At 40.9% G+C, this 15,657-nt stretch overlaps 1 protein-coding gene across 3 annotated transcripts in view; it reads right to left on the bottom strand.

The window, feature by feature from the left end:
* Positions 1–15,657, bottom strand: part of AMBRA1 (autophagy and beclin 1 regulator 1) — a 126,173-nt gene that overhangs the window by 16,964 nt on the left and 93,552 nt on the right. For all 3 annotated transcript variants that reach the window (XM_066188001.1, XM_066188003.1, XM_066188002.1), the window contains one exon: positions 8,983–9,122. In XM_066188001.1, the coding sequence (XP_066044098.1) occupies positions 8,983–9,122 (140 nt within the window). The remainder of the gene's footprint in view (positions 1–8,982; positions 9,123–15,657) is intronic.

Here is a 15,657-nt window from a genome sequence, read left to right as displayed (position 1 = left end):
CACAGTATCTCGTGCAGTGCGATGCAATGCTGGCCAGATTCCAGATGCATCCTTGTCAGCAGCTCATTATCTCTTCTGCCAGCGTGGTGATGATCAGCACAGCAAGCCCATCCCTAGCTCCCATGATTAGCTATGCAACGGTATTGTTAGTACAAGGCGAAGTTTGGCACTCCCAGCAGCTGCCTGGATAGGAAAACAATAATTTCTAACGCCCTACTTCATAAATATTTAGCTTTCTGTGCAGGCGATGAACCACGTGCAGAGACAAATCCAAGTGAAAACTGGCTGCAGTGCAAACTGTATGGAACCAGCAAAATGGGATTTCTGGAGTAATTCTGCAGGGCAGTAACTCCCTTTGACCAAGAAGAGGTGGCAGCTTCACTGGCAACAGCCCATGTGCAACTAGCCTAGGGAAGGGCACGAAATCGAGAATAGGAATTCAAGGAACACAAGATCTGCAGTTTATAATCGACAACCACAGATATTTAAATGACGTATGACATCATCCTGTTCATCACATTGAGATGAATGATGCATCTAAGAGCAGCCTCATTTTCACTCCTCACACTGATACAACCACTAATTTTCCAGAATCCTGCAAGTTTTGCCCGTGTGAAAACCAGCAACCATGCAGAAACATACCCTGACACCTACTTGAATTGTCCAAGGTGCTGCAGAAGCAGGACAGCAAGCAGCTTGCTGCAGCTGGTAGCTGTGTGCCTGCTTCAGGGAGGGTGCCTACTCTCAGCCTGGAACACTCCGCGAGATGACTGGTCCTGTTCATTTGATCATGCAGTCCTGCCAGCTAGGTTAAATGTTAGGATTTCTGAAGATGCTGTATTCAAACTCACACCATTTATATGAGGTCAGCCCTAAAAAGCTGGTGGCACCAGTAGCTAATTCAGCAGCTCTTCTGTCTCAACAATGTAAACACATACAAGTTTGCTCTGCCTACCAGTGCACACCTAAGGCTGGAGCCAGTTCATGATGCTGTGGCCAGTGGATAAGATTTAGACAGAAGGCACACCCCTAACGGCCATCGTCCTTGAGCAAAAGTTTGGTATTTCAGCTACAGAAGAGAGTCATCAGTGAGCTAAGCTGGTAGATACTTCAGAGAGAAAGAAGAGGGAGTGAAAGAAAACAGATTAATACAATACGAAGAATGCAAACAGAATAGTTTCTTCGGATCCACAGGACCACTGTAGCTAAAAACTAAGTGCCTTCCAGGAGTCAGCATTTGCAACCTACCTACAGTTTGCATGTAGAAGATAAGAAGACTCATATAATAATTTGAAAAGGATGACACACCACCAGAAAGCATTAAGAGGAATTTGTCTTATATTCCATAGGAGAAGTTTTCAATTAAGAATCAGTCTTCTAACACATTCAATGGGAGTAACAAATGGAAATTAAGCACTAGGACAATGACAGAGCAGAAAGAAAAGAGTTTAGTATGAAAGTGTGGTTATTCGATTATCTTGGGACTCAAGTACAAATACTGAGGTTGAAAGTGCTGCCCTTAAGGAATGCAAGGTTGCACAGAAAAACCTGTGTTGAGAATTAGGACAAGGAAAGTCTCTCTCAGACAGCCCTCATTCTTCTGCCAAAACACCAAAACAGCTTTTAAAATAGATTTTCTCATCAATTTTTTACATTACTGTCATGTAAACACACTGTGTTTACATACAGCGTGACATAGGAAGTTGTAGTTTGTATCATGTTTACGAGAAAAAGAGCACAGCATCCAGGCCAAATAGCCTGGAATAAACAAGGCAGAAATGGACCAAATAAGAATTTCCTGAATTTTCACTGATTTTCTTCTCACTAAATCTTGCCGGTACACCATAGTATGTCTCCTCTGTATCTGGCTCCAACCACACCAAGCACCATGTAGGGATACCTCTGGAAGGTAAATAACACATTCCAGAACTTCAGATTCCAGGTCTTCAAACAAGCACAATTCAGCCTGATATTATCATACACGCGGCTCTAAAGATGGATAACTTGCTTAAGTCCTCTCAAAACCTAAAGGCTTGTTAACTGCTTAAAGTGATTACAGGCAGACTATACCCCAAATAAGCTTTGAACCGTCAGAATATCTTAGGCTGTTTATAATCTATCAGCTCTTCAAGTGGCTTAGACAATTTAGGCTAAAACAAGGAGGAGTGCAAATTGCTTACGCCTTCTAAGGCCTTAAAACATCTTAAACTGCTACAACTGCTCAGAGCCAAAGTCACTCTTTAGTCATATTTGAACTTTCACTACTGTTTTAGCAGAAACCGGCACTGATGAAGTAGGCTTGTTTTGTAGATATTACACCAGCACACTAAACCAGGAAAATGCATCTAGAACAGGAGAAAGCAACATCAAAATAATGTTTTAAATTAGCAAGCATAGCAAGTGCTTATTTTTAATAGAACATCAGAATGTGCACACACAAAGCTGCCAAGCTCAAGAACCAAGATCTTGATTAGGTCAAATCTCAATGAGATCCACAGGGCAAGCAAAGTTTTATACTTTTAATCTTCGGCAGCTTTGAAATAATCCAACTAAAAAGTATTCTGTTCAGCATATAGGGGAAACTACCTCAAAAAAAAAAAAAAAAAAAAAAAAAAAAAAGGAAAAAAAGAAAAAAATATCATCAAGAACCCCAAATTGCAATTATTACTCTAATTACTCACAGTTTGTAGACATTAAGTTAAGACCATTTGCAGAAGGATTTAAAATAGGGAAAGAAAATGAAAAAAAGAATTGGTTGTTTTATTTGCTAGCTCGATTCATTAGCAGAGCCCTGCTGGAAAAAAACAGGCATAAGGGACACCAAATAAAATTCCACAAATAATATGGATTAAGGATCAGAAAATTAAAGAAAATCTTATTGAAAAGCCAAGGAAGTAAACAAGTGAACAAGGAAGGTCTAGTATAGATCTGTGGAAAAAAGAAAGGTTATAAGACAGCTGGAGAACTCGTGCTGCAAGAGAGGGAAAAGACATTCTAAAAATAAACATGAGGAAAATGGTATTAGAATGAAAAAAGGTCTACTCGTTTGTGAGGCTAACGACAAAAATCAATGATGTTTCAAAGTGGACAAGATATTGAACTCTCTTCTCTGAAGTCTCCACTTACAAAATATCCAAGGGTACTTGTGCAATTAGGGAGTAAGAAATATGCCAGACATCGCAGCTAGCAGCACTCATTTAGAATTTTTTTTTTAAGTTAACTTTTTTGAGTCATTTGCACCTGTTTTTTAATACATTATCGAAAAAAAAAGAGGAAATGACAAAAGGGCAAAAAAGTCAACTTAGCAGCATTCTTCAAAAAGAAAGTCTTACTTAAAACTGACTATTATTGTCTTCTGAGTGTAACTTTTATCCTTAAAGAGAGTAATATAACAAATAGAAAAAAGAAGATATGTTGAAACAATGAAAGAGTGAGCCACATGCAGTAGGCAGTTAGTAAAATAATTGCTTGCATGAAATTTAACTGCTTTTGAAGACAGAATTAGAAAAAAGTACAGGAAGAAAAGGTGGCAGGTGTGATCCAAATAGATGGAAGTGAAGCATTTGGTAACTGTTTTTACAGCACATGGCTGTGCTCTTACAAGAGTGCTACTGAAACTGAGAACTAGTTAGGACCTGCAGATGGCCAGTGATGCAGTACACAAACTGGTAAATACCAGGCTACGATTACTTAACATAGAGCTCTGTACAAAGTTCCCTTTCTTAAGGTGGGAAATAAATGTCACTAAGTAGTCAGTGCTACAGCATATCTTGAAGAATTGGGTGGGGGAAATGAACTTGCTAATAACTGAAGATTTAAAGCAGCTTTCAAAATTTATGTTTAGGAATCATAGACATCTTAAGTGGAATTTTATGAGGGCAACTTTCACTTCAGGCTGTTAGTCATCCTGGATATCCCATTCACATACAAAAAGGGAAAAATAATAAAAAACGGTATCAGAATGGAAATATTCTTTTAAGCCTCCACATTAGCACTCTGCTTCTGCAACTGCAATGACCAAGCCTCTTGGCACAGAGGTTACCTAGGCTTCCTTGCAGAATTAGGAAATAATTAGCTTTTTTCTTAAATGCATGAATAAAAAAATCCAAATGTACGCTTGTAGGATGCATCTATAGTGCAAAATTGGCCATCTTTCCTCCTTTTCAGTCTTTTTATCAATCAAAAGAATCTTTTATCCTCATTTAGACAATTCAATGTATCTTGTGGCTAACAGGCAGCAGAAGTCCAACACAGGCATTCATTTCCTTGCTAAAGACCCAGTGCAGATGCTGCCTTTCAAAAGGCCATTTGCAGGGAGGACTCAGACATAAATAGCATCTCCAACAACCCCAGTTAAGAGTTGTGAGAACACTCCCTATGCAGGGTTGCTAACATCCCTTGGTTACACACGAAGGAAGACAGCTCCTCCTTCTGTCTCCTTGTTTACGCCATCCTCCAGAAGCTATTCTTAAGAGGCAAAGGATGTAGCTCATGCTGCTGGGGGCATCATGGCTGGAGGCTGCAGAGCCTGAGGAATGGAGCCAGCCAGCGGCAAGACATGATGTGCCAGGCAGCTGCATAGATTACCATCTCTTTACCAATGCTGATAACTAGATGTAGACACATTGTCCCCATCAGTAGATGGGAGACATCCTCAGAGAAAAAAAAAAAAAAAAAGATTGGCACAGACATAAATGCAGTGATCGCTTGCAAAGCATAGGAATTTACCATAAAGATAATTTTCCTGGAATAATTTCATGGTAAAGGCAGATCTCACCCCAAAGAATTAAAATATGCACACTGAATAGCACTGAATCAGTTTGAGACTCTCCACACCTACTTCCCAATGAGAGAAATCTAAGGAATGCTGCCTCTGAAGCAGATGCATCTTCAGGAGTATATGAATTCCATTACCAGAGGCTCTGACTGCTGAAGAAATCCTTCCTCTCTTGTGGATGCCTGCATTAAAAAGCGAGCCTTAGACAAGGTGCTTCAAGAGCTTGAAGTTTTCTCAGAACAGTGAGGTTTCTGGAATAGTATTTGCAAAAGCACGTGAGCACTGAGCCCTTCCAGAGCCTGCTCCCAAGCACAGGGGAGAGGACACTCAAGATGAAACAACAAACAGTTGATATTTGGATCCCCTGCCTTTGTCCCATGGTGGTCCTCCACAAGCAAAGACAGCAAAGAGCAGCATGCAGTCTGCTCCTCATCACTTTTGGTCTCACCTGTTTATGTTTCGCTAGACAGTTCATGTTTGAAATGCCCCACCAGGCATGTTGCTGAAGGGGAAAGGTCTTGTTGGGATGTGACAGGACAGGAAAGGTTATAAACATTAAGAATCAAATTCCTTTTTAACTCAGAAGAGGTGTGTGCATTCAGTAGATATGTGTTTCTACCATATAAGACAGACACCGAGGATTTCATTCCATGATGCAAACTGATAAAGTCCTGATAAAGACTCCACACTGCAGATTTTCTTAGATAAAATGTTTCCCTGATCCCACTATCAAGTGCTCTAAGCTACTGTGCCAGCTAAAAGACAAATTTTAAACTATTCCAGTTTATATATCTAGCTTCCTCTACACCCATATTAATGTTTTGCTATCTCTGCTGTTAAGCGTCTTGTATCTCATCCTAGAACTAATTTTTTTCTTACAGCCTCATGTACTGATGGCTTAATCACCTATAATCAACCAAAAACCTCAGGTCTTTCTCCTCCTCCATCATTTTATCTACTGAACTCAGTGTAATTAGTCACTAAGTGCACTTTGTACTGTTAAGTTCTCATTTCTATAGCTCCAGTCACTTTTACAGCAATCCAATTCCTTTGCAATACTTTGATTTTTCTCTGCAATGACAAAGCTAATGTCACATCCTCGGCAAATTTATACAGTGCACTCTTACCAGCCATTAGTGCAAATAGTATTAATCAACCTGTTCCAGAACAGTTTCTTTAGAGAAGTCCAATGACCTCTCTTTTGATAGAGTCCTGATGTCAACAATGCTGTATTCTTTCCTTTAGCCAGGACTTCACCAATTCTTTACCCGATCCTGCTCTAATTCTTTAGAAATTAACCAGATTTATTGTAGTTCCAGTACACGAACTGCCTTACTAAACCCCAGATATGCTAGACTTGGAGCAAATCCTTGGCTGACCCTTTAATTAGAAATAAAAACATAAAATTTTTAAAGACAGGTACACAACCTCCTGCACTCCACTTTAGTCAAATCACAATGCATTCAATCCCATTTTCCATGGTTTTTATTTTACTTACCTTCAAAATATTCTCTATAAATCTGTGTACTGAGATTACAATTAGGGACTGCCAACATAATAGGACCTTGCCATTTCCATTTTTAACTAGCGGTTTTTTTGAACACTGGGAGGACTACTTGCATAGCATCCCATCACAAGTCCATGGAGCTTCAAGTTATGGCTTTTTTTTTCTTTATTTTTGGTCAGCTTGTACTTCCAGTCTACTAATTTAAATCCTCTCTTTGAGGAACAGCTGCTATTTCAATCTGTTTATATGATTTCTGTACTACTTGGTTTTAAATGCCTCCATTGTATATGGGAATTAAGACCCAGGGAATTATAATAATCTCTGTTGTTTGCTACTGACCACAGTTTTCTTTGCCAAATTAGAACAGTGGAGGGGTTTCAGCGGTACAGTGCTTTCCTGCAGTTTGCTAGACTATCCTCCATACAATAATACTCTAGTAATTGCTGAATCCTACATTTAGTATTTGTCTTCCACTGTATTACTGTTTATGGAAACCACACAAATATTTTTCATTTTTCTCCCTCACTTCTCAAGTTAAAGTCAATACACATACCAATCTCAAAGCAAGTTTATTAAGCCAAAAACTACTGAGATGGCATCCCCATGTCAGGATTTTTCCTTTCTCTAAGGATCTGTCAAGTAGATCTGGAACAGACACCACAGCTGCAAGCCACTTCTACTCTGACAGAGCCTCACTCACCTTTGTGTTCTGATGTTAGTGCCTCAATGCAAATTATACAGCTCAGTGAGTATCCACACCTTCATGCTGAGGTTTACAAGTCACTCTTGACTGTTGTTGGTCTATAAAACAGTGCAGTTGAGAACAGAACACAGCAGGTGTCCTGCTCCAGAAAGAACTCACCAGTCCATGTGATGTTTACAATTATCACCAGAAGCATCAATCACTCCAACCCACCAGCAGGAAACCTGCTGAAGCATTTTTGTCAACCCCTCCAATGAATCTCCCACCTATACAGCCACCTTGTTTCATGTTCACGTACAAACCACCAATTTTTGTTGGAATTGTGTATAATGAACATGGTGAGCTAAGCAGGTTTTTCACAGGTGTTGCAGAAGGGCTGACTGTGCTTCCATAACATATCATGAAAGTGCTCATATTGACTCTTTAATTAGTGAGGTGCTGAGAAGAGACATGCCACTCAGCTTTGGGGTACTGGAGTGGAAATGTAATGTGGGGTGTGTGAAGCCAGCACAGCCAGATCAAGCTTGACTCTGCAGCATTCAATCAAAGAATCTACCCTCAGGGAGACTTCATTTCCCTGGGTTCTCATCCAAGTTCATCTCATGAACCATAATCAGTAGACTAAATCCTAATCATTTTTCTATACTGAAAATATTTTAGAATAATTCTCAAGTTCGAGAAAAGAGCCATTATTCTTGAATAGTTCTTCTGCTTAGAAAATACAGCAACTGCTCTTAAAGAAAGCCACTTATCTTGAGAGTGATTATAGCTTATTCCGTAACAGTATCTTGTAGAACTTCATGTATAAATAAGACCTTGACGAAAGATAATGCTCAAGAGAACAAGAGGGCTGTTTGAAAAGCACTGCTATTCTGTACTACCAAAACTGGTCCAATGTGAATTCCAACCACAGACTTCACCAGAAGGCTGTGTTGATTTAGTCACTGTTATGACTGTATGTATTTATTCTGATTTAAGCTGGTGGCTCTAAACTGACAATATAACTCTCCTCAAGCACCACATGCCTAATGTCATGGCACAACAGATGGAGTCCACCTGCATGTGGTACGATCACCAGCAGTGCTGCAAGTTTCTAGCTGCCAGCTTTTAAGCTCCAAGGAACTTCAACATGTGAAGCACAACCCAAAAGAGTACCAAGGTAGTTTAGTACCAGGAAATAACTGAAGCAGAGAAACCCCTGAAGTGTCCCTGCAGCATAAAAGAAATGTGGTTCCAAAAGAACACTTGGACAACACAAGGAAGAGAAGGGTTTCAACAAAGTATGATGAAGACACTCCCCAAGAACACTGAAAGTAATGCGTCACTGTTATCATCTGTGTCAGACCACAACTAAATCAGCTTGTGTTGAATTCTAAGGCTACAAAGTGGCAGCTACACCTTTCACAGCTCTATACAAATTAAAGAGAACTGAAATGTACACCTTACACCACTGAGCTTTAAATTAGGATACCAAAATAATTCACTAGCTTGCTCATAATCATGACAAAAATCTTTGCAGCTCACAGAATCTCTTGCTTCAATACTGTAAAAAGTATTTGATAATTCTAGGTCAGCAACTTTCAACCTGGTTGGTAGTCTTCAAGAGGTCCTTGAAAGCTGAGGAAAGCACGCATATTACTAACTCAAACTTCCTGTCACTGTACACCTTTAGAAGTCTGTAAATCCAGAGAGGCTGAAAGACACTGCACTAGTCATATAAGAAATAAAGGATTCAGAAATCCTGGTAAGACATGAGAAATAACATGAGCTAATGAGATGCACTTCAAACACTCTTTGAAGTTTACCATCAGCAAAACAAATACTGATTGCAAGAGACTCAGGTAAACACTGTGGCAGTCCAAAAGAAGTATTAGGAATTGGGGTTTACGGATCCCTCAAGCACAAGAAAAGACATGCTATTCCCACTACCCTGAGAACAGAATGGCTAAAGAATTCTATCTCCATGTAGTGTCTCCATGTAAAGCAAGCACTTACTCTGGTCGGCAAATCACCAGGTCCCCTTTGTTGGTGCCATATGCCAATCCCAGGCCCGGCTCCGGCAGCCAGCGAGCAGAGTTTATGCTGACGTGTCTTCTCTGGTCGGCAGGCATCGGGTACAGAACATTGAAAACTCTCTGGAACAATAACAGGAGATTACTTGACAGGACAATACAAGGCAGGAGAGCCAAGGAGGCTCAAACAAATTTCCCTGCAGCAGCACAGATGGCCATAGAGACATGTCACTTTACAGGATGTTGCAAGAAACCACTAAAATCAGCAGTGAGAGTAAGCAGCTGCTAGAAATGCACATACATGTGCCCTTAAATCTTTAACAGGCTGACTGGCAGACAGCTGTGAAGCATCCAACAACCAGAACTGGGTATACTGAACACAATCCATTTAACCCAAAAATAGGACACATGGAAATCATAAAAACAAAGGCATGGGAAATAGAAAAAGCAGTAATGAGTCACTTTGGCTACCTAGAATAGACAGGGACAAGATGCTTCAGTACACTGGACCTTTAAAGTATCAGGACTTTGGAAGGGTAGGACCGAAGACTGCATTTACAAGAACAAATCATTAGGAGAATTTCTGCAGAAATTTTGCAAGTAAACTGTCATCAATGCAAGTAACATAGACTTTGAATCTGGATTTTCAATTGGATAAATCCAAGGTGAAAGATAGGTTTTCATTAGATTTTCTAGTGGGCAAGCATCCAACCATCACAAAACATTTCCTCCAGACTCCACAAAAAAGGGGATGCTGGTGAACCAGTAAGCAGGGAAGGGAATGATGGTATGCTGGAACAACAGGATAAATGTTGATGGAAATGCCCATGAACCACTACTGCACTGCTGAAGTGACTTGAAGTAAATAATTAGAAGCCATTAGGATGGGACTTATCAGCTATCATAACAAACTGGGGCCATTTTACTGTTGCTCACTACATATCTTGCCTGTTTGACAATTTGACTTGAGATGCATGAGTCAGGGATTACTTAACTATGTGCCCTCCAATAGCTAGCACCCAGAACCTTCATCCTGACCATCCTATATGTACACAAATAAGTCAGAGCAAAACAACGTAGCTACATTATTTCCCACCACCAGTAACAAATTTAACTGCTCCTCTGAGGAGGTCGCATTAGATGAGAAAAACGGGTTTCTCTGTGTGGCAGAAGCTGGACACTCTCTGCCTCGGCTATCACTCGGCAGTTAGTGTATTCAGAGAAGCCCAGCAGTCAGGCAGAAGGGACAGGTCTTCAGGGGTTTAGCCAGGCCTTACCCATCTCTGTCATGTCGGTCCCATTGCCCTGCCCTGCCTTGCTTGCTGGGGCAGCACGGAGGGAAGGGCAAGGGGAGAAATAGAAGCCAGGAGGGGGAATCAGATGTACAATGGTTAACACCTGTTACCATGGAGATTAGGGTGCACTCTCAGATGGGAAGACTGGATTTGAAGGAGGAGGAGGAGGAAGGAGGGGAAAGGGAGGGGTCTGCCAGAACCAGGAGCATAAATTCATAAAATAATCCTACTGAATCTCTCAAGACTGCAAGGGTCTTCCATTATATCCTTCTTTGGCAAGTCAGAAACAAACAGTTTCTCTTCTACTGAGAATGGCTTTGTCACATTTCAGGAAGCCACCACCTTCCTGGGCTAGCAGCAAGCTCTCCCAGCTGGCAGGTCAGCTTGCACAGCTGTTGTCCCACGCGCTCCATAACCAGCCACACCAAGGCGGGAGACTTGCTGGCTACAGCTGAGCTTTACTGCTTTTACTGCTTTGCAGTAAATAGCCCCCCATGGAAAATGCTCCTCCAAGGACATGAGTCTGGTTTTGACAATGTACAAGTGCTGGCTGAGGGCTGAATCTCAAAGACAAGATAGCTTTAAAATTCTGCATCAGAATAGTTGCTTCATCATTCCACTCCATTCAATTCTAAACAGCTTGTCATGCTGAAGAGCTCCCCTCCCCTGCTGCTTCCCACTCCCACGCTAATGGGACAACTCCATGCAGTGTTAAGGGTGATGACATCCATGCGTGTGGTAATTAGTACATAAAAAGAGAAAGCAGCTGTACTGGCATAATCACCACTCGCAGCAGTAACCAGGACCCAGCTAATCAATCTGATGCAGTCATACAGACTGTCTGTTGCAATTGCATCCATTAGCAAGACCCCCTACTCTATACACAAAGTGGAAAAAAAAATCAAGTTCCTTCAACATCAGCAGGTCCTTCTCTTCAAAGAAGGTCAGAACTCTGCCAGGAAGCATTGTTTGCCATAGATCACAGCTAATTCCTTTTGGATTTTTTTTTCTTTTGTCTTGTTTTGATTGCTAAATCTCATAAAAAGATACTGTGATATTTCAACCAAAGTAGCCAGCCTGAAAACATACCACAGACTGACCACACCTCTTCGTTGCGGATTGTTCAGGATCTGTACTTCTGAACTTCTAGGAAAAATACTCAGGTTACTACAGGAATCCTACATAAATACAACTCTCCAGCTTCTAGGTCAAGTGATTGCTGCCAACCCTCAAACTCCTAAAATTAACAATACAAATACATAAAATTGGTAATTCAAGAGTTTCTTTTCATTAGGGCTGGTCCACAGATTAATGGCAGGCCATGTGTAACAGCCATGTTGATGGTCAAGGGTTCAGGAATCAGTTTAGAAACACCATTGTAAAAGTGCAGCGACTGATCTTTAAAGTGCCCGACATACTCTATCAGAGTTTCCAGAGAGCTTATTTTTAATAGCGTGGCACGTTTGGTTAGGAGATATCATATTGCACCACATGTTATCAGCCCATAATCACCGTGAGGAGTCACAGAAAGCTTCCAGGCTCTTCACCATAATCAATGTCAACCTCGCTCTTAGCATCACTATACTACCAATTCAATTACACACAGCCACGCCATTAGATGTGGAAATTCAGCATTTTACAAAGTGGGCAGCTGCCTTTATGTCCAGATGCTCTTCTGAAACAGAGTTCTGAATGGTATGTTTCTTTAACTACTAACTGTGAAGTCTGATGAGCATGAGCTTCAGAACATACCTATGAAAGCTTAAACCCTAACAGGTAACACAAGTATAGCAAGCTGTTTTCTTTTTGCAACAACAATGACATATAAATATCATTTCAGTATACATGATAAGTCCTACTCCTTCCCTTTGAATTACACAGAATAGTTGACCCATAGTTATGTCTGTAGAAAACTCTGTCTCTGGTGATCTCTCCACACTTTACCAGGGATTCCAGCAGTCTTCTATCATTTCAAGGAATCCATCCCTCCTTGCATTCAGGGGATGTCAGGAAGGTAAAAGTCTTCCTCTAGAAAAACCAGAACTGTCTAGGTAGCTAAACTTCCACACAAAAGGCATCTCCTACCAAGGGAAAGCTACTCACTGAAGAAACAAGTTGGTTGCTTCCATTTTACATCCCTGTAATCATGAAGTGTGGGGAAAGATTTGGTTGAGCAATTTTTGTCTGTACTTTTCTATTTCTGAAAACTGTACTAGAAGCAACTACTCATCTCTTTGGTATGCCTTTTCCATCCTCACTCAACAGGAGTGGGCATGTACATCATACACTGAACTCTCAAAAGCTCCTTTCATCGATTCACAGACATAGGAAAAGATGGCTCAAAGAAAGCAGGGCTATACGGCATGAAGATAAGGAAAAAATAGGTCCTCAAATTATTCAACAAACAAGCTGCATTTGGAGTGCAAAGGCCACCTCAAGCCCACTGCTGCTGCTTCCCCTCTAACTTGTCACTGCTGTCACATCTGTACTGTTTCACCTGTCACAGCCATGAACTTAGGTATTTACTTACAGCAGAATGCCAGGAGAGGCTGCATGACAATCAACAGCCTCGAGGAATCTTTCTCAATGATCTCTTCCTCAATGTCAAGCTGACAGGCCTAGGGCACAGTACATAAGCACAGAGCTAGACAGTTAATTTATACCTGCCCTGGAGGGGTAAGAAAACTTTTTGCTAAAAGTCTCTGCTATGTCCTCGTTATTGAGCTAGTCCTTCTGTCTTCCCCTCCCATTCTGTACTAGGGAAGCTGCTGCTTTTTAATAACACCCTTCAAATTCCACCCTTTCCCCTCCCACTTCTGGGATGTGGCAACACTAAAAAGCTGGACAGAGCAATTGCCAGGATCCTGTCAGTCATCAAAGCAGGAGCAGGCTGCCCCAAGTCTGTGCTCCTGTTGCCAGTTGGCCACGGTGCTGCACCACTCGCCTGATCCAAGCGGCGCTGCGCCTGGCCGAGGCGGAGGCATCGCATCATCTGCACAGCCACCTCTTTGCTCAAGGCATTCCCACCTCTAAGGAGAGCAGTGAAAAGCAGGGGAATGCTGAATACTACTTGTTTGCCAGAGTGAGACCTTTCTTCTCCCTGGCACTCAAGGAAGAACAAACATGTTTTGAAGCTGGAGGAGAGAAAGTTTTGGCACAAGCAGGCAGGAAAACTCAGCAGGAACTCTTGTTTTTTATCTTTTTAATTCAATAGAGACACTTCTGCTCTTGACTAGATGCATCTGCTTTCGAGATGCCAATAAATTTCAAGCCATTACCTTTGCTTAGCCTAAGCAGTAAGCTGGCTATTAGATGAGCCTTGATAAAGACTACTTGGAGAGGGGTGCAGCTGTTGTCTCTTTTACATGGGGAGATCCTGCCTGCCCTGAAGCAGATAAGGTGAGTTTGTAAGTCATCAGCCTAAAACATAATTATTAATTTTCAACTGAATTAACACTGTCACCAAAGGCTGACAGACAATGAAAACACACAGGGAAAGAAATATGTGATGTGTTAAACGCTGTAGAAACATCTTTGAGGACTGGTAAAATACAGTTTTGCAGCTACTCTGACCTGGGTTGCCAAGGAAGAGCTTCAGAAATGATCATTTATCTCTGCTGGATGAGTATAACTGTAATGGCAGCCAATAATTGTACCTCTCACCTCCACAGATGCAAAGTTTGTATTGGTAAACAAAGTGCTCTTCATATGGGTAAGAGGTTATACTACTACCACAGTGACTGTAGAGGCTCCAGAGCTTCGCCAATACAACTGCAGCTATACCAGAGGCTCTGGTCACCATAGGTGCCTCATACCTCACTTAGCATTCTGAGGTATGTGAAATACGTCACAGATGCAGCCCTAAAATCACAGCCAATCCACAACGCTGTATTAGGTTCACCGAAAGTACATCTCCAAGCAAGGCCAACATATAGTCTGAAACTACTCAAAGAGCATTAAAACAAATGCAGAAAAAAATGAACTCCAGTTGTATTTGCCAGAGCAGCAGACAAGATGCAGTGACAGCATGAAGGCACAAGCAGAGCAAGTTTGATTTCATTTTTTTTGATTCCAAGAACCTTGTCAAGAGAGCATTCCAATCAATTCTTTTTTTTTTTTTTTTCCTCCTCCCAATAGTGTGTTACCCCTGAAATATCTTACCTGGTATTTTTGTAATGCAAACATGTTAACTAGCTTACCTCTGACACTGCTTCTATAAAGCATCTACCACACTACTGAATACACCACGTGTCCTTTGCCAGTAAGCCTGCATCACTGACTTTTATTATGCAATTAGTTCATATTTCTTGAAGGCCCAGAAATATAATAAGAAAAAGACATTCTAACCTGATCTCCTTAATAAATAGCACAATATTTTTGCTTAGATTACATTTTTTACTTTGCTGCCTATTAATGAATTTCACAAAATATGATGAAATTCAGTATGATAAACTTCAGAAACCTCTCTACAGCAAAATTCAAGTCTAGCTTGTCTAAAGCAGAGCAAAGCAAAACAAATACTCCTTGGGATAACTGACTGATTGCTCAATACATTTATTCATAAGACAATGTATACCAGCATTTTGAAACATAGCGAGTCTCCCCTTTGTTTGGAAGGAGTGTCTGTACCTATATGAAGATACAAAGGAAATGGCACCCATTTTCCATGATGAGATAGGGGAAAAGATTTGCTTTCTTGCTCCCAGTCTTTCCCTGTTAGGTAGGTTGATCTATGCTGCTCAACCCTTCCTCCATAGCTGATTCCTGCCAACAACACACACATCTTCCCAATAGATCTTCTCTGTTAAAATGGAAGAAGTGAAAAATAATGCACTTATGCCTTTGGATTTGTCAGTGCTATCCTCAAATGGATTTTATCGTCCAGGGCTCAGCACAAATAAAATTTCTTTCAACTCCATTTATCTTCCTCAGATGCAATAGGATTATATATAAAATTTTTCTTCAGTCTTTACCTATATAACAAACCTCTTTCTGCCTTTTACTGCACCTGTTGTCCATGCAGAAAATCCTAGCTTTGCTTTCTGAGCCACAGCAAATTAAATGAGAACTCTTAATTTTCAGCAGCAACTGAAACCTCAACCGTGGATAGTTGATCCAATTCCTGAAACAGATCAGCACCAGAAACTCCTGCTGGATGGATTGAGAAACTTTCTGACAATGTAACATTGTTTGTTCTTCCTGATCCTGGTTGATCACATAATTTATTGCTGATATTTCAAATTCAGAGAAGTCTCATAAAGCACACCTAATCCTTTCCTTCTTTAGGTGAGTTCTTTGCATTATCAGCTGGTACTTTATTTCACAAGCCTGCCATGCAACTACTACATTTAAAAATAACCTGT

This window comes from Chamaea fasciata, unplaced genomic scaffold (genome assembly GCF_029207755.1).
Source record: "Chamaea fasciata isolate MVZ Bird 193981 ecotype frontalis unplaced genomic scaffold, bChaFas1.0.hap1 SCAF_7, whole genome shotgun sequence".
NCBI classification, from domain to species: domain Eukaryota; kingdom Metazoa; phylum Chordata; class Aves; order Passeriformes; family Sylviidae; genus Chamaea; species Chamaea fasciata.
This window is presented reverse-complemented; position numbering and strand designations above follow the sequence as displayed.